The sequence below is a fragment of the Rattus norvegicus genome, chromosome 16 (genome assembly GCF_036323735.1).
Source record: "Rattus norvegicus strain BN/NHsdMcwi chromosome 16, GRCr8, whole genome shotgun sequence".
Classification (NCBI taxonomy): domain Eukaryota; kingdom Metazoa; phylum Chordata; class Mammalia; order Rodentia; family Muridae; genus Rattus; species Rattus norvegicus.
In genome coordinates, this window is record NC_086034.1 from 80,263,724 (window position 1) to 80,289,812 (window position 26,089).

A 26,089-nucleotide genomic window follows, 5' to 3' on the forward strand; every position below is an offset into this window, starting at 1 on the left:
TACAACCACAGTTTCTCTCCCACACTAGATTTAAGGTCCTGCTCACAATATAGGAAGTAGAATGGTTTTGTGTGTGTGTGTGTGTGTGTGTGCAGAGGGTAGCCATACAGAAGTGGACCATCAGCATTACTGTAGCATCTGTGCCCATATTCTCCCCTTTAGGATCCTTGTCTGTCATAATTCCTCTTCACACAATTCCATAAACTGACAGTATAGATGGGTACATACATAGTAGAAATGATACTCATATTTTAAATAATTTTATAATTTAAATAAAATAGATTTAAATAATTTTGTAAGTATCGTCTGCCAAAAGTCCATGGGTTGTACAGCCATCTTCCATTTTGTTCTTCATACAGTAATTTGATCTGCACAAACCTCTGAAGGCCCCGAAGGGCCTATGGCTGTCACTCTCCCAAGGCGTCTTCTCTGGATTTCTATATCCTAACTCAAGTGCATCTTAGATTGCATTGTGGGTAACAAGCCCCCTACAGGTCCAGCTAGCCCCTCTGCACTATCAGGAATGCTCACAAAGATTCAAAGCAAGCTCTAGCAAGATGGCAGTAAGCAGTGGTGACTCCCACCAGCTTCACTCCTACTGGAGTCCTGAGTTCAATACCTTAGATCTACATAATAGAAGGATAGAAAAGACTCTGCAAGCTGTCTGCTGAACTCTACATGTAATTGATGACATATATGCGTCCCTACACATACACATACACACACACACACACACACACACACACAAACACACACAAACACAAAATAAATAAACAAACAAACAAATAAGTGTAATAAAAGTAATGGGCTTGTCATCAGGGTTTAGTCTTAGAAATGACTTGTCCTATTTCTTACTAGTAAACTGATTGCTAATTTTGGTCCCTAGCAATTTTATCTTAAGTCATCACCTCTCCTTTCACAGAAGACAGCATGACCCCAGCAGAGTAGAGTTGTATCAGGGGACCCAGCCTTGTCACATGATAACTAAGTAAGAGCACCTAAGACAACACATAAGTGAAGTCTTTGTGTAACCAGTAAGACTGAGATAGAAATAAGAACCAAAAGAAAAGAATTGATCCATGCAAATGGTTTTCCTCAGCAAGGGACTTTGAGGAATGTCTCAAATTAATTAGAAGCCCATACCATACCTTGAAACACACTGATACCAAAACAGGGCTTAAGGTTGTGATGTTGGTCAGGTAGTGTTCTGTTTTGTCGTTGTTGATATTGTATGTTTTGTATTTTTTTTAAAGATGTTTGAATGGGTACGTGAGAATTCTGTGTGTGTGTGTGTATGTGTGCATGTGTGTGTATGTGTGCATGTGTGTGTCTGTGTGTCTGTGTGTGTATGTATGTGTGTGTCTATGTATGTCTCTGTGTGTGTGTGTGTGTGTGTGTGTGTGTGTGTGTGTGTGTGTAAATGCATGCATCTAAAATACATGGGCTCAAAGAATGGAGAAGAGGAGGACATCATGTGTTCTGTTCTATCACTGTCTTTTTCTCCTGAAACAAGCTTTCTGACTGAACATGAATCATGCCCGCAGCAGTTTCTCTGTCTCTGACTAGGTTTGGCTGGTATTACAGATGAGAACAGTCACAACAAGGTCTCTACATGGGTGCTGGAGACTTGAACTCAGGTACTTCTTCATACTTACACAGCAAGCATTCATACCCACTGAGCCATCTTTACAGTGTCAAGCTCTTTCTTCTGTGCTTGCTTATGTCCCCTCTGCTCTCTGTTGGAATCTTGCTGCCATAGAAGCTGGTTATTATTCTACGACACAGGCCCCTAAGAGATAATCCTGCTATATGTTTGGGATCAAAGCATCTGATCCATACCTTAACAGGTATCTACAGCTCCCTGTCTGTTAAGCTTCTGTTCACCTGTGCACTTGCTATCTATGTGGTCCCAACCCCTTCATGCTTTATAGACTGTGTGTGTGTGTGCGTGTGTGTGTGTGTGTGTGTGTGTGTGCTATCATCCAAGTGATCTTCTGTTAATAGTCCATTGTGTGTCTCTCTTTATTGATTATCAGGTAAATCATCTGAGATAATCATGTAACTGTGCACATGACCTGTGATAATGTATTTATGGAAGATCCTAGGCCTTAGTTGTCCAATATAGGTCACTTATAAACAGTCATGTGGATGATACAGAAGAGGTCTGTGTAGAGGGAGGTAGATGGAGCACTGGAGGCAGGACTGGGCCCAGGGATAATATCATGCCCTCAAGGGGAATGGGGAGGGTTGTGACACCATATGGACATTGGAGCTAGCTGCTCAGAACACAAACTGTTAAGGCAGAGAGTCAGACACAAGGAAAGGGAAAAAGTTCATCTACCAAAGGGTCGTTAGAAAGACCTGGACGTAGTGACCATAGGAAGTTTCAATTTCTTATTAAATTAAATGATAGGGCTAACCCCACAGCAGCAAGGGCCTCTTGTAAGCCTTACAACATGACAGGTTTACCTCCCACCTGAGGTAAAAGTAAGATCCAGAGGCCAGGGTTTTCTTGGATTGGAACTTAATAAAGCCACCTTGGTCTTGGGTCGCTTAAGAATTAGTCAAGGAAAATGCTGCAGTCCACCTACTTAGAGCACCAGTGGATTAGATGAAAGACTTGGGGATGAGCTGAGCCCGAGGAAGTAATGGAGGAGGTGATGGTAGAGAGTAACAAGGGTGGAGGTGGAAATAGTGGGGGACTTATAAGTGGCAGCACAGTTTTTATTTTTATCTATAATTTACCTTGACATGCTCCAGTACTCAGTTCAGTTTCCATAATTGGTCATAAATCTTTGACTAGCCATTACTAGTTTGACCATATTTAATTTGGGGGTTACTATTGAGATAATTGCCTAGTGAATTTTCTTTCAAGGACAATGTGGTGACATTCAACTTTGAAGAAGAATAACCTTAATTTTAATGGGCCGCAAACCTATTTTGCTTACTACAAAATATTCTGTAATTTAAAAGAGAAATTATGTACTCAGACTGTGTTGTTCCATGTAAAAGAAACATCATGAGGAGGGTCAGTTTAAATGTCAAGACTGTGACAATGTGGCACATAGCTCCTTTGACTGTGTCTTTGTCACCTTTCCTATCTCTACACAGAATCACATCTGTCTGTCTGTCTCTCTCTTTTTTTTTAATCTTTATTAATTTCAGTATTTCTTATTTACATTTCGATTGTTATTCCCCTTTCCCGTTTCCAGGCCAACATCCCCCTAACCCGTCCCTCTTCCCTTCTATATGGGCTTCCCCTCCCCACCCTCCCCCATTACCATCCTCTGTCTGTCTCTTATAACTCAGTACACCACTCTTTTACACTGCTTCTGAGAGAGAAACCAGCCCATAAAACTGTGTGGTGTGTAATCCATTTCTTGACACAAATGACTTCCAGGGGAAATGTCACAATGGCAATTCAAATACAATAGAGACACGGGCTGCTGAAAGGACCTGGAAAGAACTCCAAGATTTATTGTGAAACAGGAAGGATATTTTGTAAAGAGGAGAGGCACCTCTACCTTCGAGAATTCAGTTCTATCTATGAGATAAATCCCCATATGACTTTACAGTCTTTGGCTTGCATCGTAATGTTTCATCCTCATAGTGAATTTTTAGATACATAGCAGAAAAAAAAGCTTAAAATATTATAAGATGCCATTAAAAAATAATCATGGCCAAATCTGATAGCGATCCTCAGAAGATGTTGATCTGTGAAATGGATGTTTCATCTTGAACTTAAAGTCCATGCTACTTCTGCTGCCTCAAAGTGAGGTGCAGTGCAGTCAGAACATAAGTCTTTGTTCACCTCTCTGAGGGAGAAGGGAGAAGATTGTTCTTACTGCATTTAAGGGAATAAGTGATGGAGATGATCCCTGTCTGATTAACTCAACATCAAAGGGCAAATTGGAGGTAGAGGTGGACCATACAGCCCCATCTTCTGCCTTTTAATTGGATGGATTTTCTCCTCTGCTAACTTCCCCACTGTGACAAAGATAAACTAGGAGGCTAGGAAAAAAAATTCCCAGGGAGGTTGTTAGTTGCTTGACTGGGCTAATGTAAAGTTGCCAAGGTCAGTACTTAGGATTCCCTGAGAATCTGCGGAATCACCTCTATTAAAGAGGTGTTAGCTCAGGACCAGTCTTTGCAGCCTTTTGTATAATGCCTCAGCTAGGTTTTCTTTGGTTTGTGGGTTTTTTTTTTCATATATAAACAATTTGCTCTTTATTTTTTACACCTTGAATTGCTCTTGCTGTCAGAACTGCTGTGGGGTTACTGGCCACGGGGATTTAGAGGAAGATAAGAGAACCCAGAGAAGGGCACTTAAAGACCTTAATGACAATGACTATTGTCAAAGCTCATAACTTAAGGGAGAAATAAAATGAAGGACGACAGATGATGTCACCAAACACTATAAAATATCAAGTTTTATGGAGCTGAGATGATGGAATCTCTCACCACCACCTTTTTAGTGGTAATAAAAAGCAACAATTACTGTCTTTATCTGTCATCAATACACTGCACTTGTTCAGGATCATCTAAGATCAGTAAAAGTCTCAGATACCTATACCCCCTTGTCAGGAAGGCAGGTCATGGGTTGACAGAAACTGACACGTGTTATCTACATTAAGTCACCCTTCATAATGACCTAAAAAATAAAAGTCATGGGCTGCAGAGATGGCTACGCTGTTAAAGGCTCATCTCACAACCAAAAATAAAAGTCACATAATGGATTCAAACTCATAAATTCTTTTTCACTTTTGCACAAGGACAGTGATGGCTATTTTAATTGTGACAATATTGCCAATTTTTCAAGTTTAAATAAACATTCGTTTGAAGGTTCTAATCTGCAAATAACCCCTTTTGATAGAATCCCATGTGGGGATGTTGGGCTGAGGGAACATGAGAAAGGCCTCAAAGACTGAGAAACATGGAGCTTGAAGCCGGCCAAGAATATGGAATTGTAGGACAAATGGCAATCAACAGTGAGTGCCAAGAATGACACTTGCCTCCTCAGACTGCGTCTCAGGGACTAGGTATGGGAAGAGGATGTGCAGGTGGGTATATGGAGACCAGCATCAAGGCTCGGTTTGGTGTGGCCAACTGTTTTCCCAGCCACAGGTCCATTCCCACTTTCTTCCAAAAATAAGCAATTAACCCTGGATATTTTTAGTCTTGAAATTCAAAGAAATGGAAAAGAAAACACCAAAGTGTATTTAGTGCTGAAAAAGATTTAGTATTTGTTATGATCTCAAGAATGTTTCCCTCCTGTCTCTTCTGATGCTGTGTTACACAACCCTCATGTTTAGAGTGTAAAAGAAGAGCAGTTGGACTTATCCCTGGTTAGTATTTCTTCATGGGAAAAACAAAGAGAAGAAAGATTCTTAAGTAAGTGTACCTTTTACACCTCATCAAAGGGATGTCTTTTCATAGTAGATGAGGACAATTACAGAAATCCATTACTAGAAAAAATATGGAAAACTTCTGACCATGGCATGCCCAACCCAAACTGATACTCCTCCAATACATGCTCTACACTTGAGACCCAGAAAACAATGAGGAAGATAGAGCAGGAAGACTATAAGAGCAAGAGGATCAGGATGTCTGCTGTGAGGCCATTCATATGCCCCTGTGGTTGATTGTAGCCTTTGAATGAAATAGGGGTGGCCTTCTTTTGACCCTCAGTAGGGCACCTGGCTTTTTACTAGGACCTCCATGGCCACAAAGCTTGGTATCTTGGGAATGTGCTAGTCCTAGAGGCTAGGACTCCATGGAATTCCTTCTGCTTTGATTAAATCACTGGAACCCAGCACGTTATGCATCTTGGCCAAAGAAACATGAGTTAAAAGGGTAAGAGTAAAATGTCTGTGGCGATCATGTAGGTGCTGGGAATCATTATCCTTTCTAGAATCTTCCACTAATGACAATGTGCCTCTCTTTGTAGTCAGGTCAGTGTAGATCAGGCCTGTGTAGGATCAGAGATTACTGATTTGTCCTCTTAGACAATAAAGTAATTGAAGTTCAGTGTGTGATAACTCAATCATATTATCCCTTGCTGACTAGAATGAATGTTCATACCTTCACTGATACTTTCAAATGAAAGACACATTCAGACACTGTGGTTTTGTTTTCTTTTGTTTTTGTTTTTGCTTTTGCTTTGTTTTCAGAAAATAAAATCAAGGAAATCTTGAATTTCATCAAGAAATGCAAACAGATTGGATGGTTGCCCATCCGTATAATCCTGGTGATAGGGTGATGAGAGTGAGGAGGCAGCAGGATGACCAGTTCCAGGATAGCCTGGCCCTCAAGGAGAAAGTAAATCTCAAACAAAAGAACAGGAGGGGATTCTCTGTTTCTGTTGTGAATCTATTCTGCCACTCACCTGCCTGGGGATTGACTCACACAAATCTGAGCTTTCACATTCAGCTCTTGTTACATCCTCTAACTCAATTTACTATGACCAAAATAAGACCACTTTGTATTTCTAATGAAGATGTCTGTGCTAAAGTTTATGTGATGTAAAATAATCCATGTTTGCGTCTGTCTTAATATGTGCATGTGCTGTGAGCATCCTTACATTGGCACAGCATGGGGCCAATGGGATTCCCTCGTTGGAAACTCAATTTGTGGAGAAACAGGAAACTTGCCAGCTTCTGTTCTATCCACATGAATTATTATTACTAAACTCATTTTGAAATTTCCACTGCTTCATATTTCTGATTGAATGCTATTTTTAAACCCTTCCAATTTCTTGCGGAAATTAGGAAGTATTAAAACTTTCAGGGCACAAATTTATCTTGTTGATTTTGAAAGCCCATTTGCTAGTTGCTTTATGTGGACAAGCACTGAAGCTTATATTTCAGTAAACATGGAATTCACTAGAAATGTTGTTCTTTTAGTTTAGTCTTGGTAGCTACAAACTCATTATCTAGATTAAAATGGATATCAATTAAGCATGGTAAAATGAATTTATGGCATGCTTTATACTTTAAGGGTCAGGGTTGTGTTTCCAGGTTATGTCCTACATGGAGTAACAGAAACAATGAAATAAAGGAATAAAAAGCAAGAAGACCGATCTTTTAATTCGTGGCAGGATTCATAAGACATTCCGGAGTATATGTATTGCTTAACAGTAGCAAGAGGCAGTGTAACAAACTCCAAAACTGTATAATCCATCTTAAGACATAACCTGGTTTAGACAGTAACGGACACTCTCCGTCCAGTAAGACAGACAGACAGCTTCTGGGAATTTCTTGAATAACTACATCACTGGAAGTTAAAATAGGAGACTCCCTGTGTTCTTGGCTTCAGCTCCTAGGAAGGGCTCTGGGGAAGGGATGGGGGTGTGGCCAAGGAGAAGGAGCTTAGGAAGCAGGAGCTTGCATGCTCCAAGGAGCATGAAGGAAAACCAGCCATGGCTGACCTCACAGGACAGGAGAGGTGACATTTATAGATACAGTGTTCTGCTGGGGGCAGTTTGGGTTGTGAAATGTATCTTTACTTCATGTTTAGAGTTTGTACTGACCCCCGTTAGGGCATTATGGAGCTTTCTCTACTGCACAGGTGGCTGCTCATTCTTGACTTAAGAAGCAGCAGAGAGAGGGCAGCCTGGCACTAAGGAATTAGACTGGCAGCTCGCTGTCATTCAGTCATTCTTTGGTCTGGTGATGCTGGTGCTGCTAGATATTCAAATGCTAAAATATTGCCCCCTGAGGAGATCCTCATATACACCAAATGATGCTATGTAAACCTTCTCCCTCAAGTTATCCCTGGTTAATAAAGATGCCTATGGCCTAGGTTCACCAGGAGAGAGAGGGGCAGGACTCAGGCAGGGGCCACAAAGAGAGTGAAGAGGAAGAAGGAAGTTACCATGCATGGTAACAATCTTTATAGACTGAGGAGGGAAGAATGCATTGAAAGGGTGTGTCTAAAACATCCTTAACTGTTCCTAGTAGCTATGCCAAGAACTGTCCTCAAAGGCATATGGGGAACAGGTGTGGGCCAGCTAGGGTGGGGAAACTTAACACTGGAGTACTGGTTACATTGCTCCCAAGATCCTTGGGCAGTGGAAATCTCTGAGTTATCTTATGACTCTCAACCGAAGACATGTTTAGCATGATGTTGAGTGTTTGAAAAGTGTAGGATTCATCCTAAGCAACTGAAAAGAGCTGCAGTCCAACCTCTCAAAGTATGTCTTACCCAATCATGGAGGTCCCTGAGAGCTGCATAGGGTGGAGCCCGATGGCAGGCTTTTTCTCTAGGGCAAGCATAGAGAGGCAAACTGGCTTGCATCTCCCCTGCCCTAGCTACCTGTTCTCCCTTTTCCCAGTATTTGGGTTAAAATTCCTTAGTGGATATGAAGCATTTCTTTAGGAATCCCTCAGCCTCACACTGCCTCAGGAAACCTGAGGATTGCCAGGCTTTGAACATTTTACTTGACTGCACCAGTCCTAGTCCTAACATTCTACCTTAGAGCCTCACCTCAGATTATGTTATGAGTAACTTCAATCTCCCTCACGTGGCATAGACCATGTGTTCTGTCATGGCCAGACAATTCCAGGCCATGTAAGGGTCACATAAAGGACCATGTTCCTAAATAAGTTACCAGGGTCTGGACCAGCCACCTCAAGCTATTAAGCCAACAGTAGGTGGGAAGAATGTATTGCCCAGAGTGTATAAAAAGTATTTTTAGAGGTGCCAATTTGGATATTATCATGAAAATTAAATAAACATGAATATATGCAGTACTGAGTTTTAGACAATGGGAATAGAAGTTGAATGCTGAAAAAATATACTTCTAATATATATATATATGTATATGTATACATACATATACATAATTGAATGCTTCCCTAATTGTTTCTCCAACATTTGCATATAAATGATTTCTTGTAGAGGCTATTTCCAACTTTAAAAATAATTATGTAATTGAATGTCACACAAACGTGGAGGACTCTTAGAAACATTGTGGAAAGAGTATGTTTAAAGGGAATTTTAAATCTTGAAGGCACATTAGAATTTGTACGTGCTGCATTTTGACATCTGGGCTGTGCTGATGGAGTCACCTTTGTCACCACCTTCCCCTTGCAGGTTGACTTTATTTGTGCTGATAGTCCAGGTTTTAAGCTCCATGGTCAATCTAGCTTCATTTTCTATCTCACTTTGTAGAATGAATATTTATTAGAGAATTATGTAAAACTATTTTTAGCTTATAAATTTTCACTCGTCTTTGTCCAGGAGGACTACACAGTTACCACAGACTCTCCTGCCAGCCAAGCAGATGCTTAGAACTGTCTAGGCATTTTAATAAATTGTGGAATTTCAGAGTGTAAAACAAAAATACTACTTTGACATATTATTTCTAGAAAAGCAAATTTGAAAAAAAAAGGAGAGAGAGAAAGGGAAAGCAGACCCTTGGGGGGAGGGGGAAGCTATACTTTAAATAACTAAATTAACTATTTGTAAACCACTAGCTTGTCCTGTCTTATGTTGAAGACATTGGTACTTCTCCTATGAAATGTTGAATGTTGTAAGCTGAGGTGACAGCTGTACTTCTCCTCATTACTTCTGTGTAAAAGTGTCTGCATGAACATTGTTTGTATGTGCACTTGTGAAACTAAAGGAAGAGCCACCACGTCTAGGCTCACCTGTGTGGCTTCTCGTCAGCACCTTGTCCCCAAGGGAAGCACAGGTGGCTCATTTAGAAGCAGCCATACACTCAGAGAGTGGCTGCCTATACATGGGCTTTCCTGTGCTCCTCTCCTGTTGTCACGGACCCTCAAGAAAGGAGCCATGTAACTCGGCATGTGACCTCCTTGGCTGGGGGCCACCAACACAAGGGTGACCTCTCTCATCCTTAGACACTCGCTGATGGATCTATGACACCACTCGTGAGGTTGAGCCCTGGAAGTGGCTGCGACTGTACAATGAAATATGGTGTTTTATCCAGTGAAGCTATTACGTGTTCACCATGTGTTGAGTGAACACATGATGTTCTGCTAACATCTGCTATAGGCTCAGCGGGAGAACGTGTCTCAAGAAAGTAATGTGGAAAGTAATTGAGGAAGACCCCTATCAGCTATATCTGGAGTCTACATGCACATGAGTCTGCACACACATGTGGCAACATGGTAACTGTTACATGTTGGTGTTCAACCAGAACCAACCACAAGCTCTCAATGAACAAGGATTTGTTATTTTTTAACTCTTTAGCATCTAATGCTCTTCTTCAGCATAAATCAGGAGTAGACGATGTACTTTATGGTCTCAGTAACCAGTGAGTAAAACAAAGGTGATATATATATATATATATATATATATATATATATATATATATATATATATATATATATATCTTAGAATGAATCCTCAGCTAGATAAGGAGAGAAGTCATGTCTGTGCATTCTGTCTCTGTCTGCTTCTCTTCCTCCCTGCCTCTTTAGTCTTGACATCCATTAATGTATTCTACCCAAAAAATAATATAAAAAGAACAAATATATTGGCTTAGGGAGATAATGCCATCAGCAAATCGCTTGCCTTGCAAGCATGAGGACCTGAGTTCAGTTCCCAGAACCCACCTTAGAAGCATGTCCTTAGCAATACATAGTTGGAAAGTTTGAGGACACAAAGAGAGGTAGATGGCCAGGCTCACTGGGAAGGCAATCTGGCCAAGATGGTAGGCTATAAGCTCAGTGGGAGAATGTGTCTCAAAGAGTAATTGAAGAAGACACATAACATCTATGTCTGGCATGAACATGTGTACAGGCAAAAACACACGAGAGAAGTTATTTTGCCCACAAATATCTTTCATCAATAAAAATAAATTTGACTGATCTGAGAGAATTACTAGATATGATTGATTAGTATCCAAAGTTTCATCGTCAGTCAGAAATTTTAATTAAATTAGATTTTGAAGATTACCATTGAAATTTCACTTTTATATCAGAGTCTCAGTTCTACCTTCAAATTTATAATCGAAATTAAATGTGAAAACAAAAAGCTACAGTATATGGTTATACTGAGCAGAAATGCTAGAAAACTGTTCATATCAGGCCACATAACTAAGATGCTTCCCTGTGATGGTGAAACCTGCAAAGAGTCTGGGAATGTTAACCTGGAAGCTCAAATGATCTGTGCCTCCTCTTGTCACCTATGTCCCTCCCTTCATTTATAAAGATGGAAATGGACAGCTTGCACGTGTCATTGGGAAAGACCAGGAGCAAGACCAGCAAATGAGGTTCCAAAGCTTGAGTGAGCTGCTGTGCTTCAGCTGGGGTGGCACAGGGGCACTTCTTGACAGGTTCCTAGACAATTGTCACAATCTACGCTAAGTCATAAGTCTTATTTTCCAACTGGAATCTAAGAGGACCCAATGCCTTCTTCTGTGTGTGAATAGTCTCTGAAATATGTTTATTTAGCTCCTAATTATCATCAATCAAAGGTTCTTTGCTCCCCCAACACATCAGGAAGCTTTAGTGAGGGCTGATCTCTGAGTCAGTGCTGGGCTCAAGTTCAGATACCACCTAACAGAGGTATCTGATCCTTGCTTGTGCTCAGTGCACACCCTTTCCGCTCTGAGAGCCCTGCTCTCCCTCCTCCACGTGAGCGAACATGAGCTCATCTGAACTATTGTCTTCTAACCCTACCTTTGATAGTTTTGCAGCGACTCTGCCTTCCTATCTGCTTTCACTCCATTCTGCTCCACATGACCACAAATGGACTCTTAAATGCTAGGTCTGTGGTGTATGTCATTCCGAGTATCCCTGTGGGTGTATGGTTGTTTGTATGCCACTCCCAGCACCTCTACAGCAATGTGAGCCAGGGTTAGTGATACATGAGTGTCAGGGCATTGTGTTTTGTATCCCCCAACTGTTCTCCTCCTCCATTCTTCGCATCTGATTCCACCTCTTTGACATCCAGCTTCGGCAGATGCAGATGTTATAGGTGGGCTGCACATCATTCATTCTCTGGTACACTGGGAATCATGACTACCATGCTTCTCTACGTACCACAATGTTTTTTCTCTGCCATGCCCAAGAATTTCCTTTCCAGTATGTTTCACTCTGGTTTGAGGACTCGGTAAGGTACCTGTACTTCCTTCTAGAACTATCCAAATGGTTTTCTTCCTGACAGTACCTAGACATCTTTATGTGCTTCTAGACGTGGTAACGTCTTCTCCTCCACCATTTAGCAAAATGCTTTGCCAGTATTTAGCTTCTTGGTTACAGAGCAGAAGGTGGGGCTTCTTTCCTCTATTCCCTGAGCCCAACAGTTTGCCAATGACTCTGGTGTTGGCATCCATGTTGTGGATAAACTGAGGAAGGCAGCTGTTGGGGGTCAGTGTTTTGAACCACTGTCCAGGGTAGATCCGGATACCTGCAGGGGCTGCTGCCAAAGGCAGCCAGTGATTAGAAAAGGTGCTCAGTAGACTGTTTTCTGAGGAAACAAAGCTTAATTTACTGGGACTGGCACTCTCTGTGGCCAGTGGAAAACTATGAACTCTTTTAAGTCCTTGGAGCCAGCATAAAAGAGAAGGAAAGAGAGAAAATTCAAACACACACACACACACACACACACACACACACACACACACACGATAAAATGAAAGGCAGAGTTCAATGACTTCATATACCCAAATATACATGAATAACTACATCATGGATACAGACGTACAGACAGACATGTACATATTCACACATAGAATGGTTAGACCAAAGCTTCAGCAAGCTAACTCCAAATATTCCACACATGCAGACATAAATTCACATGACTGGTGAATGGAAGGAACAATGTCTCAGCTCCCATTCACATAAACTTTATACATGCATACATAGTTCATGGATGGGAGAGACAATGTTCCAGCCACACTGCACCATAATTTACCATACCATACTTCACTTTATTCTTTCTTCCATGGCTTATGTATCCCAGCAAAATCTTTCAGGCAGAATACAGTTACAATGTGATTACATTTTAGTTTTTCTTATAGTGAATGATTATAAAAATAACAATGTGTTTCTCAGTACCTTTACAAGAGATAACATTAGGTAGTACAGGTAAAGAACACAAATTATTCTCAAGAGGCCACATACGTTCTTAACCAACTAGCTATAGATTAACAAAATGTAAGCAAGCAAGGCAGTTTTCTCAGCAAGCAGGTAGCAGCAATTTGCAATTACAAATAAAGAAGTAATTTTGTTATTTATCCTTAAAAGTAATCTCAAAAGAATCTTAAAAGAATCACAAATCTTTTTTAAAACTTTTGTAAAAAAAAAAGTCATTATCTACCTTAAATTCTAAAAATGCATATCTACTCATCAGTAATTCTTAATAAATCACATCACAAAACTGAAGGCAAAAATGGGTATAAGAAATCAACCATCACCAGTCCAGCCTCAGTGCAAATCACATCAGCCAGTGCTGCCATTGTTCTTGTTCCCCGACCATAAAGGTCCCCAGCTTGACTAATAAGAGCGTGCCTTTCTGAACCTCAGATTGTTCCCTAAGATTTTCTACATCAGAAACCATCTCAAACTAGCTTCACTAACAACGTCTTTATTTTTCCACATGTTTCCTAGGGTGGGAGTCATTGTTGACAATTTATATCTCTAAGCTCTTCTCTGGGATGCTGATAGAATCATTAATCTGCTCCAGCAGCAATGCCTGAGAGAGATCAAGCTTTAGTACTGTAAATGCCAGAGACACTGTCCAGAGTAGGGCTGGAAGCCTCCTTAAAGTTTCCATACAATTGTTAGATTATGAGAGATGTAAGGGCATTAAACAGAGCAGAACTCCATAACAGCATGGAGTCCTCAGAACACACAGTCCTCAGAGCCATGCCACATGAAGGCTCACCCATGTGGCTGTGATAACCCCTGGGCAGCGTTCCTTGAGTTCTGAAGCCATTTGCTGTCCTTCCTGTGGGGCTCAAAACTGATGATAGTGTCTTAGCAAGGGAATCAAGGTTCTTGGCTGGAGTTTCAAGCTTGGTGTGTGGAGAATGGCTCCAGGTGAGTCAGAACTTCAGTCGGCTGCTCTGCTGAACTTTTCCCTGCTCTATACAACCCTGCCCTAAAATACAAAAAGGATGAATATGTAATGAGAAATCAGAGGGTGAGGAATATGAATTCCTCTACATAGACACCTCAGAGTGGCTGATGTCCCGATTCTTGGCTTCTTTCATTAAGCAGAGCCAACCAGATATAAAGCTTTTTTGTTTTGTTTTGTTTTTAATTTAGACAAATTAAATGTAGACAAAATTCAGAGCTGTGTAGTAATATTTCAGGATCAACTTGAAAAGACCTTATCTTCATTAACCTTGTTTTATCCTTTAATTAAAAAATATTAGTGTATTTTTATTGCACAGTCATGAGTGATTTGATAAAATGCACTGGGTGCTTTTAGGGGCAACAGGAGACATTTCATTATCTGACCTCCATCATAGACTTCTTGACTTTCCTGTCTCTTCCCAGAGGTCAGGAGCTCACATTTCAATTTGAGTACATCTTGATCACTATTGTTATTTTACTGAAAATTCGCAGTTTCTTGACACAGGGGGGTCTCACATCAAAAATAATAAAAAGTGATGTTAAAAGACAATGTGTGGGCTCTTTCTTCCTCTCCTTCTCCTCCTCCTCCTTCTCTTCCTCCTTCTCTGTCTCTGTCTCTGTCTCTGTCTCTGTCTCTCTCTCTCTCTCTCTCTCTCTCTCTCTCTCTCTCTTTCTCCCCACACACACACTCTCTTTCTCTTTTCCTCTCCCCTGCCACCCCATTCTCTCTCCCCATAGTAACTTCTCTGACTTTCGGCCTTGGAGCCAGTGATCTCACCCAAAAGCAGCTTTCCAATAAACCTGTCTTTAATATATTCTTTAAAAAAAAGAAAAAAGATAATATGCAGAAAAATACTTAATATGTGGGGGAAATTAGGTCAATCAATGAAAAATTACATTGCCTTATAAATCAATGGAAACCTATAGTAACCATGACCACGGAGTGACACAGATTTATAACTTGATATTTTCAAACCAAATGCAAACACTGCACTTAGAGAATTTTATTCTTATGAGTTGTATTTTTAAACACAGGTCAATTAAGACTTCAAGAAGTTCAATATTAATTAACTCTTCTTCTCAAGTAAGTCACAAAAAATTAGTTTAAGCAGTTACCCCATACCAACCTCTCATTTCATAAAGCTGCTACTAGAGTTAACAAAATGGATGTTTGGATTGTTTTTTTCAGTATACCTTTCCTTTCCGAAGCAGATGTGTGAAATCATTATCCACATTTTAGAGGTGCTAAGCTTTTATAGATTACTAAGAAAATGATTATTTTGTCTGGCTAAAACACTGCCCACATTGAAATGCTTTATGTAAAACTGTGAGGTAGTGGTTTGCCATGTCTGATGGTTTCAGTTACTCCCAGGAGAAGACACTAGGGCGACAGGTGCCTCCTCTAACCATATTCTATAGTTACTGAGCAGAAAAGGCACATTCTCTGGGTCACAGAGCCAGAGTTATTAATACCCAACTCCAGGTCCTTATCGCACAGAGGGATACATGTAAAGGGAAGCTTTAGTTAGGAAATTAGAGGATGGATATTCAGTCTACATCTATCACTAAATCCTCATTACATTTGGGAGAGCTGTAAGATAAAGACATGTCTTAGAAAATAGGTTGTGTAAGGAATATCAAAATGCATAATCATTACAAAAGATATTGGGGAGTAATTTTAATATACTTGATGTTTGGATCTTGTTTGACTAGAACACATCAAATTCTTGCTGCAACGATGATTTATGAAGAAATCTCTAGAAGAGAGACAGAAGCAAAATGACTAAATATTCAGGCATAGACTATAGCTCCTCATAATGTTTTGACACAAATAACTTGATTTATTTTTTTCAAAGTGGCATGAAGAAAACATACAGGCAGTATTTAGCCTGTCCCTGGCAGCCTGTGGCTTCATTACAGGGGAGGTTACTTGTCAATATTTTTAAGCTATCATTGTTTAGTGGCATTCATATAAACTATTTCAAAATCTTTTTAACTTTACATTATATCAGAGATGTCTCTTTTTCATAGAAATAATTTTTGTAGATTCAAATAAAATGTCTTCTAGTAACTTGGAATTAAAAAATGTGTTGTAGTAAAAAAAAAAAACATTTCCCCTAAAACAGTGAAGATTTAACGTCCTAGTGATGTAGAATAATTTTAGACTTCTGTAGTTCCAAATCCCTTTATCAATTTTGAAAGTAGTGTTAGATTATTCTTGGAGCAGATGGTATGGGTTGATCTTCTAGCATCATGGTAGACCTGCATTCCTGGACACCCAGAGAGTCAGACATGGGTCCCCATGTATCTACAGAGATGGGTGGCTCGAAGGCTGGAGCCCTAGGCAGACTCTGGTCAAACCCGAGTACCCACACAGACAGTACCCTGTTTCATGGCTTGTGACTAAGCTTCTTTGTAGTGCAAGGGACTCAGACATATCTCTGGAAGATGATATACCTTCCTCTCATTCCATTAAAATATCAACCAAGGTCTCGTCTATGCAACCCCCAGGTAGAAGTGTCTCTGGTTTCTATTGTAACTGTGTCAATTAACAAGCCATTAGAAATTCAGGAGAACATGCTCTCTTTGGTGGATTGACAATTGGACAAGTAAGTTATGGGATGGCCAAATACTCCGCCACCTTCCAGAGTGGAAGGATGTATCTCACAGAAGAACTAGGTAAGCCTACAGGTGTGAAGAATTGAGTGCAGAACTTTTATGAGGCAACATATTTTTTGTGACCTTTGGAACAAATAATAAAGGTAAAGAAAAAAATAGCATATAACCTAGGAAGCCTCTGTCTGTCTTTCTGATGATGTTCCCGCTCATCAATAAATCGCTTCCTTCCCTCCTTGGCCTGACATGTAGCACAAACAACTTTCTCAACTAAGTGATTAAAAAGGAACTAAACATAATTCTATAAAACCTGGCTCCACATCAAATTTAGTTGAAATTTTTACTGATATGCATTATCTCTCTCTCTTGTTTCTTTTTTTGATTCCTTTTTCTTGCCTCAAATAAGCCATTAGAAGAGGAGAAAATGTTCAACTAAGATCATTGTGGAATAAAAATCCTTGTGGAGCTAGGAGATTTGGTCCCACAAAAAACATATTTGCTCAGCATGAACAATACATGTTCTGAGTGCTATCAGAGACACTAACATTTGTAGACCATCTGGGCAGTGGTGACCAGGCAATACTGAAACCATTCACTGAATTCCCAAGAGCATCGCTGCTCTTGTTCCATAAATGCAAGCACACATCCACACAAAACAATGTCTTCTGGGGGCTGTGCTCTTTCTTCATGGAAGACATGATTTATTGTGAAACTGAAAAGCCGCTGTGGCCATTTGTCTGTATACATTCTCATCTCACTTAAAGTGGGTCTCTGTGTGTTGGGTTAATCTCTCTGTGTGAATGGATATTCGTGTGTGTGTGTGTGTGTGTGTGTGTGTGTGTGTGTGTCTGTGTGTGTGTGTGCCTGCGTGTGCACATGTATGTGCACAATTATATGACATGCATTAGTGGAATGGAAACCGTACCCTAACCCAACTGTGATTGAGACCATTGCACTAAACAGGCAACTTTCAAAGATTCCAAGCATGTGTACAGTTTAAAAACCTGACCAAACACCCAGTTCACTCAATCTTATCAACAGCCCACCATAGAAATCCAACTGAGGGTTTTTAACTTGTGCGCATTCTGAATATGGATCTACATATGACATTTTTATGAATTTACAATATCTGGATTCCAGCTGCTCTTGGCAGATGAACTTTTGGATGATGGTGGGTGAACTTCAGATACTCTGTAGGCTGTGGCTATCTTGGGGGTGGGGGGATAAAGTATGGAGAGGGTTTCTAGGTGGCCTGCAGTTGGTCTATGACAAGACCTGGGTGGACTATTGTGTGCAAAGTGGCACACTAGATGAATGCTTTAGTTGGTTAGCGATCCTAATACAATAGCACTGACAATAAGGCTCAACATTGTCTTCATGGTGCCTAAACCTCTTCTGTTTAATGGATTCCCAAGTGTACATGCACCTGGGATGATACTAAGCACACTCAGTTTCAGAAGAAGGGACATTTGGGCACCATGTTTGCTCTAGCCAATAGAACCTTCCTAGAGGTGTGAGGTCACTGCCACCTAGCTGATCATTCTGTCTCCTGTTGATGCAGGGCCTGGGTAGGATTGCCTCCTGAGTACAGTTCAGATGATATCCCCTCCAAATTCCAAAGCCATGTGCAACAGCATCAGAACGATCCGGGCTTACATCACTCAGGCCTAGTACAGCACCAGGGTTCAGGGAGACTTGTGCTTATGCTGCACAAGACTCCAGTATTTCACGGAGATGGCATCATTGCAAAGTCCCAGGGCTGCATGTAACTGAGGCCCTTTCCTTATTCCCACACTGAATTGTGGCAATTCAAACTGTCCCTCTTTGCAGTAACATGACAGGTGCTTCTGCTCTTGCATTTCAGTTTTCCTACATGGTTAGCATTTGAAAACAGAGCGAAGTTACTGTGAAGATAATGATTCTGTGGTCAGTGAAGTCTGATACTGCAGATCAGGGAACTTTGCAAAAGAAAGCTGTGGTGCGGTGCAGCCCAGGAAAGGACCAGAAGCCTGCACTTTCCTTTCCATTCCATCTACAAAGGAGCAAGACTTTGTCTTGCTTATTTAAAGCTCCCTGGAGTAAAACCAGATTGCAAATGTAAAGAGCAATTCTCCTCAAAGGCTTGCAAGCTCGACAGGCAAACAGTGTGGAAAGTTGCAGATCCATTTTCAAATTTAATCTAATTTAGCAAAGAAAGGTTAGGTAGGAATGGAAGCAAACAGACCACATGGCTCCACAAACATTCTAGCTCTGCTTTTGATAATCATTGGAATTTGCATCAAGATCTACAGAGCAATATGTTAGTGTAAGGCTGTCTCCACAGGCAGCCCTAAAATACTGCCTCTCTTGGAAACGAGGTACAGCTCAGAACCACAGTGGCTAAATCTTCATTTTAGTCATCAGCTCATTTAAAGGTTCATGGTAAGATGGCTCTGTGATTCCTTTTGCAGTCTGAGCTGCTGAGGTCCTCAGGTGGCTCTAGACCAGGCTACAGGATCATGGCCGTCTGGATCTCCTGAGACCTGGTTTGGATTAGTGACTTGGTGGTTATGCGTGTATTCTATATGTGCATGAAGGTGGGAGGTTAAGGATGGGTGTCTTCCTCAATTGTTCTCCATCCTATTTTGGGAGATAAGGTCTCTCACTGAACCTGGAGCTCAGTGACTGGCTAGCAAGCTCCAGGGGTTCCAGTTTTTATCTTCTACCATAGCAGGCATTTTACGTAATTACTGAGGATCCAGACTCAAGTCTTGTGCTTCTGAGACAGGCACATAACCAATGGACTGAGTTATTTCCAAAATCCAAACAACACCATTTTAACTCTCATGGTGTTTGAGATCTTGGAGGTAGGGAAATTGCCAGGAGGTGGGTGCTGTGGGTTTTCTTGCACAACGCTCTCACAACAGCCATTTGACACCCTCACTATGGGTGTCTGAGTTGAACAGGAGCTACATGTGGAAGCTCTGAGCTTACGCCTGAAAGGAATTTTGAGCTGGAGAAAGCAGCGTGCTGACCAGAGGTGGGGATGAGATGTCAGAAACACAGAGCCCTTGGAAGGCAGAAAATAGACAGCAGAGGGGTGACTATGGCAACCATACTCTTTAGAACAATGCCATTTGCTTTTAGATCTCACCAAGACCCACAACTCCTTTTTTCCTTTGGAATAACACCTGTGTCCTTTTCTTCCAACACTTGACGGTCTCTCATCTAAAGACTGAAGTGCATTCTCTCTTGAGTTGATTCACCTGTCCCTTTCTCCCTCTAGGTTTTGACCTAGTGAAATGTGAGGATCCAGGCATCCCTAACTATGGCTACAGGATCCGAGATGATGGTCACTTCACAGACACTGTGGTTCTCTACAGCTGCAACCCAGGCTACGCAATGCATGGCAGCAGTACCCTGACCTGCCTGAGTGGGGACCGAAGGGTGTGGGACAAACCTATGCCTTCCTGTGTGGGTGAGTCGGTAACGCTGGGTCAGACTCCAACGAAAAGCCAGTTCAAAGAGTTTATGCTCCATGTCCCTTGGGGCAAGTTCCTGAGAAAGGGGATGTTTGTATATATGCTGATTACATCCCATGGTAGACATAGCAAGATCTACTCCTCCTGCCAAGGTCCCAACCACAAACCGAAGTTCAGTTCTACCACAGTTTGCTCTTGGAATCAAGGAGTTCACTAGACTTACTCATAATATATTGTGTGAGAAGTTATCAGCAATAGCGTGGGTGGCCTCAAAGCAGCCATACTGGAAGATGTGTACCCAGAATGCATGGTAACTCCCATACCCAGTTCTTCCCCACCTACCTACTCTAGTCTTTCCTTGAGACCACAAAGCTATGTGTAATTAGGGTAGAATTGTATACAACTGATTGTGGGAAGGGGTATATACTCAGGTGAAGGTTATCACCCTCTCAGCTCCACCTTCTGTGAGGCAACAATCAACAAGCCAAAGATGATACTCATTTGTGAGTAGTTCTGGCCAAACTCCTGAAACTGCCAGCATTATGACTGGGAGGATAGTCCTCGGCACCAGATCCCAAGACAGGTATGCAAATATGTGCACGTTCTAGGAATAAAGGATAGACAGCCTATACTTTGGAGTGTTGGCTACATGTATTGTTGTCACTAGAACTAGGGCAAGAGAGTGTTAATGTTTGTGTGCTTAGCTGTGATAGCTCTGGGGGTTCAGGCTACCTGTTCCAGTTTAGCATGGAAAGAAGGAAAAGAGACGTGATGGGCAGCTGACTTATTCCTCATCTATCAATTAATACAGGCATGCTAGGCTTTGCTTGCAAAACTAAACAGGAATTCAGGCAGGCAGACATCCGAGTAAACTTCCCCTGTCTTGTCTTTTACAGCAGAGTGTGGTGGTCTCGTCCATGCAGCCACATCAGGACGCATACTCTCTCCTGGCTACCCTGCCCCATATGACAACAACCTTCATTGCACTTGGACCATAGAGGCTGATCCTGGCAAGACCATCAGGTACTTGTTGTGTGGTATCAATCATTAGGCAGTGGGAGGTCTGTCTGGTCAGTGTCCTTGCAAGAGAAGCAGTAGGCCATGCACTCTATGATTAAAACGTGTGAGCTTATGAAGAAAGCATTCTGCCGTGGCTATACTTTTCCTCACATTTTTATAATTGTATGTTCAGCTGCCTTCAATAAGTGGAAGAACTTGTATCTGACAGTGAGCTTTGCTGTATAACATGGTACCATCAACACTGAATACTAATTCCGTGGGTTCCCTATGTATCTTAAAAGTGTGAAAGAGGTATGTTGAGCTGAACTTCCATATTCATCCTCCAGCATTCAGCCTAAACTAGGTGGTCTGAGAAGGTCAGAGACCCTCCCTGAGTTCTCTTCCTATAGAATAAGTTATGGTGGAGTAGTAGTCTTAGCAATAAGAAAGGACAAATTATGTCTTCACATGTAAGTATGGTAAGCCATGTGCCAAAGCAGACCTCAGAGACCAGCCAGGGTTCCAGGTGAGAAGAAATAAATTCAGTCCCTATCATTGTTAATAAAAGAAAATCAGAGGATCAAAACAAAACATAAAACAAAACAAACGCAACAAAGAAATAAAACAGGAATCAGCCTGTGGTTCTAGGAGAAGGTAGAACAAAAAGAAAAATGCCAATTTACAGTTAGAGCAATAAAATGGATTGTGGAAAACTGAAGAAAACAGAAATGTTTAAATCAAGTTTTCTGTTGCAACCATGTGTTCATGGTGAGCTTTTTAAGCCCACAAATAGCAGTATTGTTAAAGTTCTGATGGGTCATCTATGCAAGCTCAGCACATCATGCAGAAGGCATGTAAGGATCCACTGACCTCACATTAGATCCTCATCATGTAAGAGGACTTCAAACTGAGGAGATAAAAAAGAGAGAGAGAGAAAGAAACAAGAGAGATAGAGAGGAAGAGAAAAGAGGAGGGAGGAAGAGAGGGAGAGAGAGGACCACTGATGTGTAGATCAGTAGACAGGAGACTCTTCAGAGTGGGAAAGGGACAGCACAATGAGGAGGAAGGAAACATGTGCATGATGGGGACTAAAGTTCAAGGCGCCTTCTGTACACATAGAAAAATGTTATCATGAAACCTATTATTTTGCCCCCTCACTACATGCAAATAAGAACATTCATAAATACCTTATAGTTCATTTAAATTTTATTGTATGCTTGATCAAGATAAATGACTGATCTATCAGAAGAGTACCAAGGTAAATTTGAGTAGCAGAATCAATAAAGTTTGTTGTTCACCAACCAACATGTAAGTAAATATGAAATCATTGAGGGGTGTACACCTGGCTGAAATGATACAGAAGTCATTCATCTGGCTCTAAGGAATAGAAAAAACTCACCATTGTGAATGACTCTGTGAAAACAGTTTTCTGACTCTTTGGAGGATTTCAACATTTATGTTTCTTGGAATTCTCCTGTGGATGAAAAAGGGCAGTGTCTCCCCTGAATGAGATCAACTGTTGGGTCAAACCAAACTGTCAGGTAAATGTAAGCCTCCATTAAGTATTGATAAGAAAGGAAAGAGATAATTAGCAAAGAATGGTGTTATGTAAAGTTAATAAGTATAGAATTTTTCTTTTATGTTATTATTTATTACGTGTGGGCATAGTGCAAAGGGTATACAGGTATGCTAAGGGGCCCAACATAAAGATTGAGTGTTATTCACAGGGACTATTCATCACCCTTTCTATCTGTTTGTTGTTGGTGGTGGTGGTGCTGGTGGTGATTGGTGGGGTTTTGTTGATATTATCGTTGTTTCTTTTGCTTTGATTTTCCTAAGTCAGTGTCCCTCACTGCCCAGGACTCACCAGCTAGACTAGGCTAGCTGGCGAGAGAACCCAAGGAGACTGCTTGTCTCTGCCTCTCCAGTGCTGAGAGGAGAAGGCTGTGCCACCATCCCCAGATTTTTTATGTGGGTTCGAAGGATCAAGCCCAGATTCTTCAGCTGGCATGAAAACACATCACTGACTGAGCATTTCCCCACTCAACGCTTTTCTAGTCATCAGCCTAGAGGCAATCATATACACATCTATCCCATTGTACAATATTTTCACTCCACACCTCCCCTGAAAGTAAGCATTTTTGAATGTATCAGCACAACTTTAAAACATTTATTTATGTATTTAAGTATTTATTTATTCACATTCCAAAATGCCTCCCCCTCTTAGTCTCCATCCCTGAGAGTTCCTCTCCTCATCCTTTTACTCTGAGAGGACAGCCCCACCTCCCAGTATCCCCCCTACCCTGGTGCATCAAGTCTCTGCAGGATTAGGTGCATCCTTTCCCACTGACTCCAGACAACGCAGCCCTCTGTTACATATGTGCCTGGGACGTTGGATGAACCATTATATAGTCTTTGATTAGTGGCTCAGTTTCTGGGAGTTCCTAGGAATTCAGATTAGTTGACACTTTGTCTTCCTGTGGGGTTGTCATCTCCTTGAGGGCTTTCAATCCTTCTAACTCTTCCATAGGAGTTGCTGATTGCCATCCAGTGTTTACCTGTGAGTATCTGCATTTGTCTCAGTCAACTGCTGGGTAGAGCCTTTCAGAGGCATGCTATGCTAAGCTCCTGTCTTCAAGCACAACATAGCATCATTAATAGTATGAGAACTTGGTGTCTGCCCATGGGATGAGTCTCAATGAGCCAGTCCCTGGTCAGCCATTCCATCAGTCGCTGCTTCCTCTCTGTCCCTGAATTTCGTTAAGACAGGATGAATTTTGGGTTAAAAGCTTTGTAGGTGAGTTGTCCTTCCCATCCCTCCACTGGGGAGTTTGTCTGGCTACTGCAGGCAGTCTCTTCAGGTTCCATAGCCCCACTATTGGGCATTTCAGCTAAGGTCACCTGCATTGACTCCTGGGGGGCTCCCTCATCCCTCCTCTCTGGAACTTTCTAGAGAATGTTCCCTATCCCTACCTCCTACCTGGCAGTTACTTATTTCCATTAATTCTCCTGGCCATCTGGGCCCCTCTCCTGTCTCTCTGCATGCCTGATCCTGCCCCACCCCATACCGCTATCCTCCCCTATCCCGCCCAGATCCTTCCCTCCCTCCCTCCCTCCCTCCCTCCCTCCCTCCCTCCTTCCGCCTCCAATGGTTGTTTTGTTTCCCCTTCTAAGTGGGATTCAAGCATCCTCACTTGGGCCTTCACTCTTTAAATTCTTACAGTCAATGGGGTGTATCATGGGTATTCTGAACTTTGTGGCTAATATCCACTTATCAGTGAGTATATTAGTATGCATATCCTGCCCTTTTGGGTGTGGGTTACCTCACTCAGGATGGTATTTTTCTAGTTCCATCCATTTGCTTGTAAAATTCATGATGTCCTTGTTTTTAATCATTGAATAGCATTCTATTGTGTAAATGTACCACATTTTCTGTATCATTTCTTCAGTTGAGGGTTATCTGGCTTGCTTCCAGTTTCTGGCTATTGGAAATAAAGCTGCTCTGAACATAGTGGAGCAAATGTCCTTAGGGTATAGTGAAGCATCTTTTGGGTATATGTCTAGAAGCCGTATAGCTGGGTCTTCAGGTAGAAATATTTCCATGTTCTGAGAAACCAATTGATTCCAGAGTGGTTTTACTAGTTTGCAATCCCACCAATAATGGAGGAGTGTTCCTCTTTCTCTATGTCCTCAATATCATAAGCTGTCACTTGACATTTTACCCTAGCCATTCTTAGGGTTATTTTGATTTATATTTCCCTGATGACTGAGGATGTTGAATATTTCTTTTGAGTGATTCTTAGCCATTTGAGACTCCTCTGTTGAGAATTCTCTGTTTAGTTCTACACTTCATTTTTTTTATTGTGTTATTTGGGTTTTTTTTTGAGTCTAACTTCTTGAGTTCTTTATATATTTTAGATATAAGCCCTCTGTCAGATTTAGGGTTAGTGAACATCCTTTCCCAATATTTAGACTGCTATTTTGTCCTGTTAATAGTGTTATTTGACTTAAAAAAGCTGTTCAGGTTTACGAGGTCCCATTTTTTAATTCTTGACCTTAGCACCTGAGCCACTGGTGTTCTGTTTAGGAAATTTTCTTCTGCCAGCGCAACTTTTTAATTCAAAGAAATTAAACAATCAATAAGCGAAGAGAGAGGCATAAGTATTTGTAAATAATTTACTAAATTGATATTCAACTCACCTATCCATAATTTTGATGAAGTAACTCATTTCAGAAAATAGGCCTGACCTTTGAAAATGGTGGCTTAGAAAATAACTAAAAGTACACATTGTACTGTTTTGTTTTGTTTTGTTTTGTTTTAATTTCACTATGCTCACAGAACAGAAGCTGATCTTGGTTTGCAATATGTGCTGGGAGTTTAACAAGCCTTAATAATTTCACTGGAGACATAGTCAATACAGCCTATGTTTTCTATCTGCAAATTACGAGTAAACACAGTGCAGTTTGTCCTATGACAAGAGGAAGCCTTGCTGTACATTCGTGCTATGACTTTTAAATGCAGATGATTTTCATGGTCTAAATATTAGTGAGCAGCTGCATGGGGAAATAATGCGAGGGTTGCTGCATTTGCTGAGAGAGTTGTAGCTGGATCACTTTTGAATCCCTGGAAGGCCAGATCATTCTTGGATGCTGTTTTGTCAAGAAAGGTGAGAGAAAAGGGAAATATGACCATCATGAACTATTTGTTCTGAAAAAGATTGTAACTCTAACATTTTTCATGATGTGTATGTATGTGTGTGTGTGTGTGTGTATATATATATATATATATATATATATATATATATATATATATATATATATATGGGACTATGCTATACGGGATGTAGGACAAGTATAGATTATAGGTCAGCTGGCCCTCCCTACACACTTCCCTATCCCAGTGATTCGTTTTCATTCCATTGGAGAGTTCTGCAGAGACTTTTGTTTATAACTTTAACATGC

General features: G+C 41.1%; 1 protein-coding gene across 2 annotated transcripts in view; it reads left to right on the forward strand.

Moving 5' to 3' along the window:
• The window catches only part of Csmd1 (CUB and Sushi multiple domains 1), a 1,600,162-nt gene that overhangs the window by 1,343,175 nt on the left and 230,898 nt on the right, over nucleotides 1–26,089 (forward strand). For both annotated transcript variants that reach the window (XM_039094737.2, NM_001037327.2), the window contains exons 24-25: nucleotides 19,933–20,124; nucleotides 21,025–21,151. In XM_039094737.2, coding sequence (XP_038950665.1) covers nucleotides 19,933–20,124; nucleotides 21,025–21,151 — 319 coding nt within the window. The remainder of the gene's footprint in view (nucleotides 1–19,932; nucleotides 20,125–21,024; nucleotides 21,152–26,089) is intronic.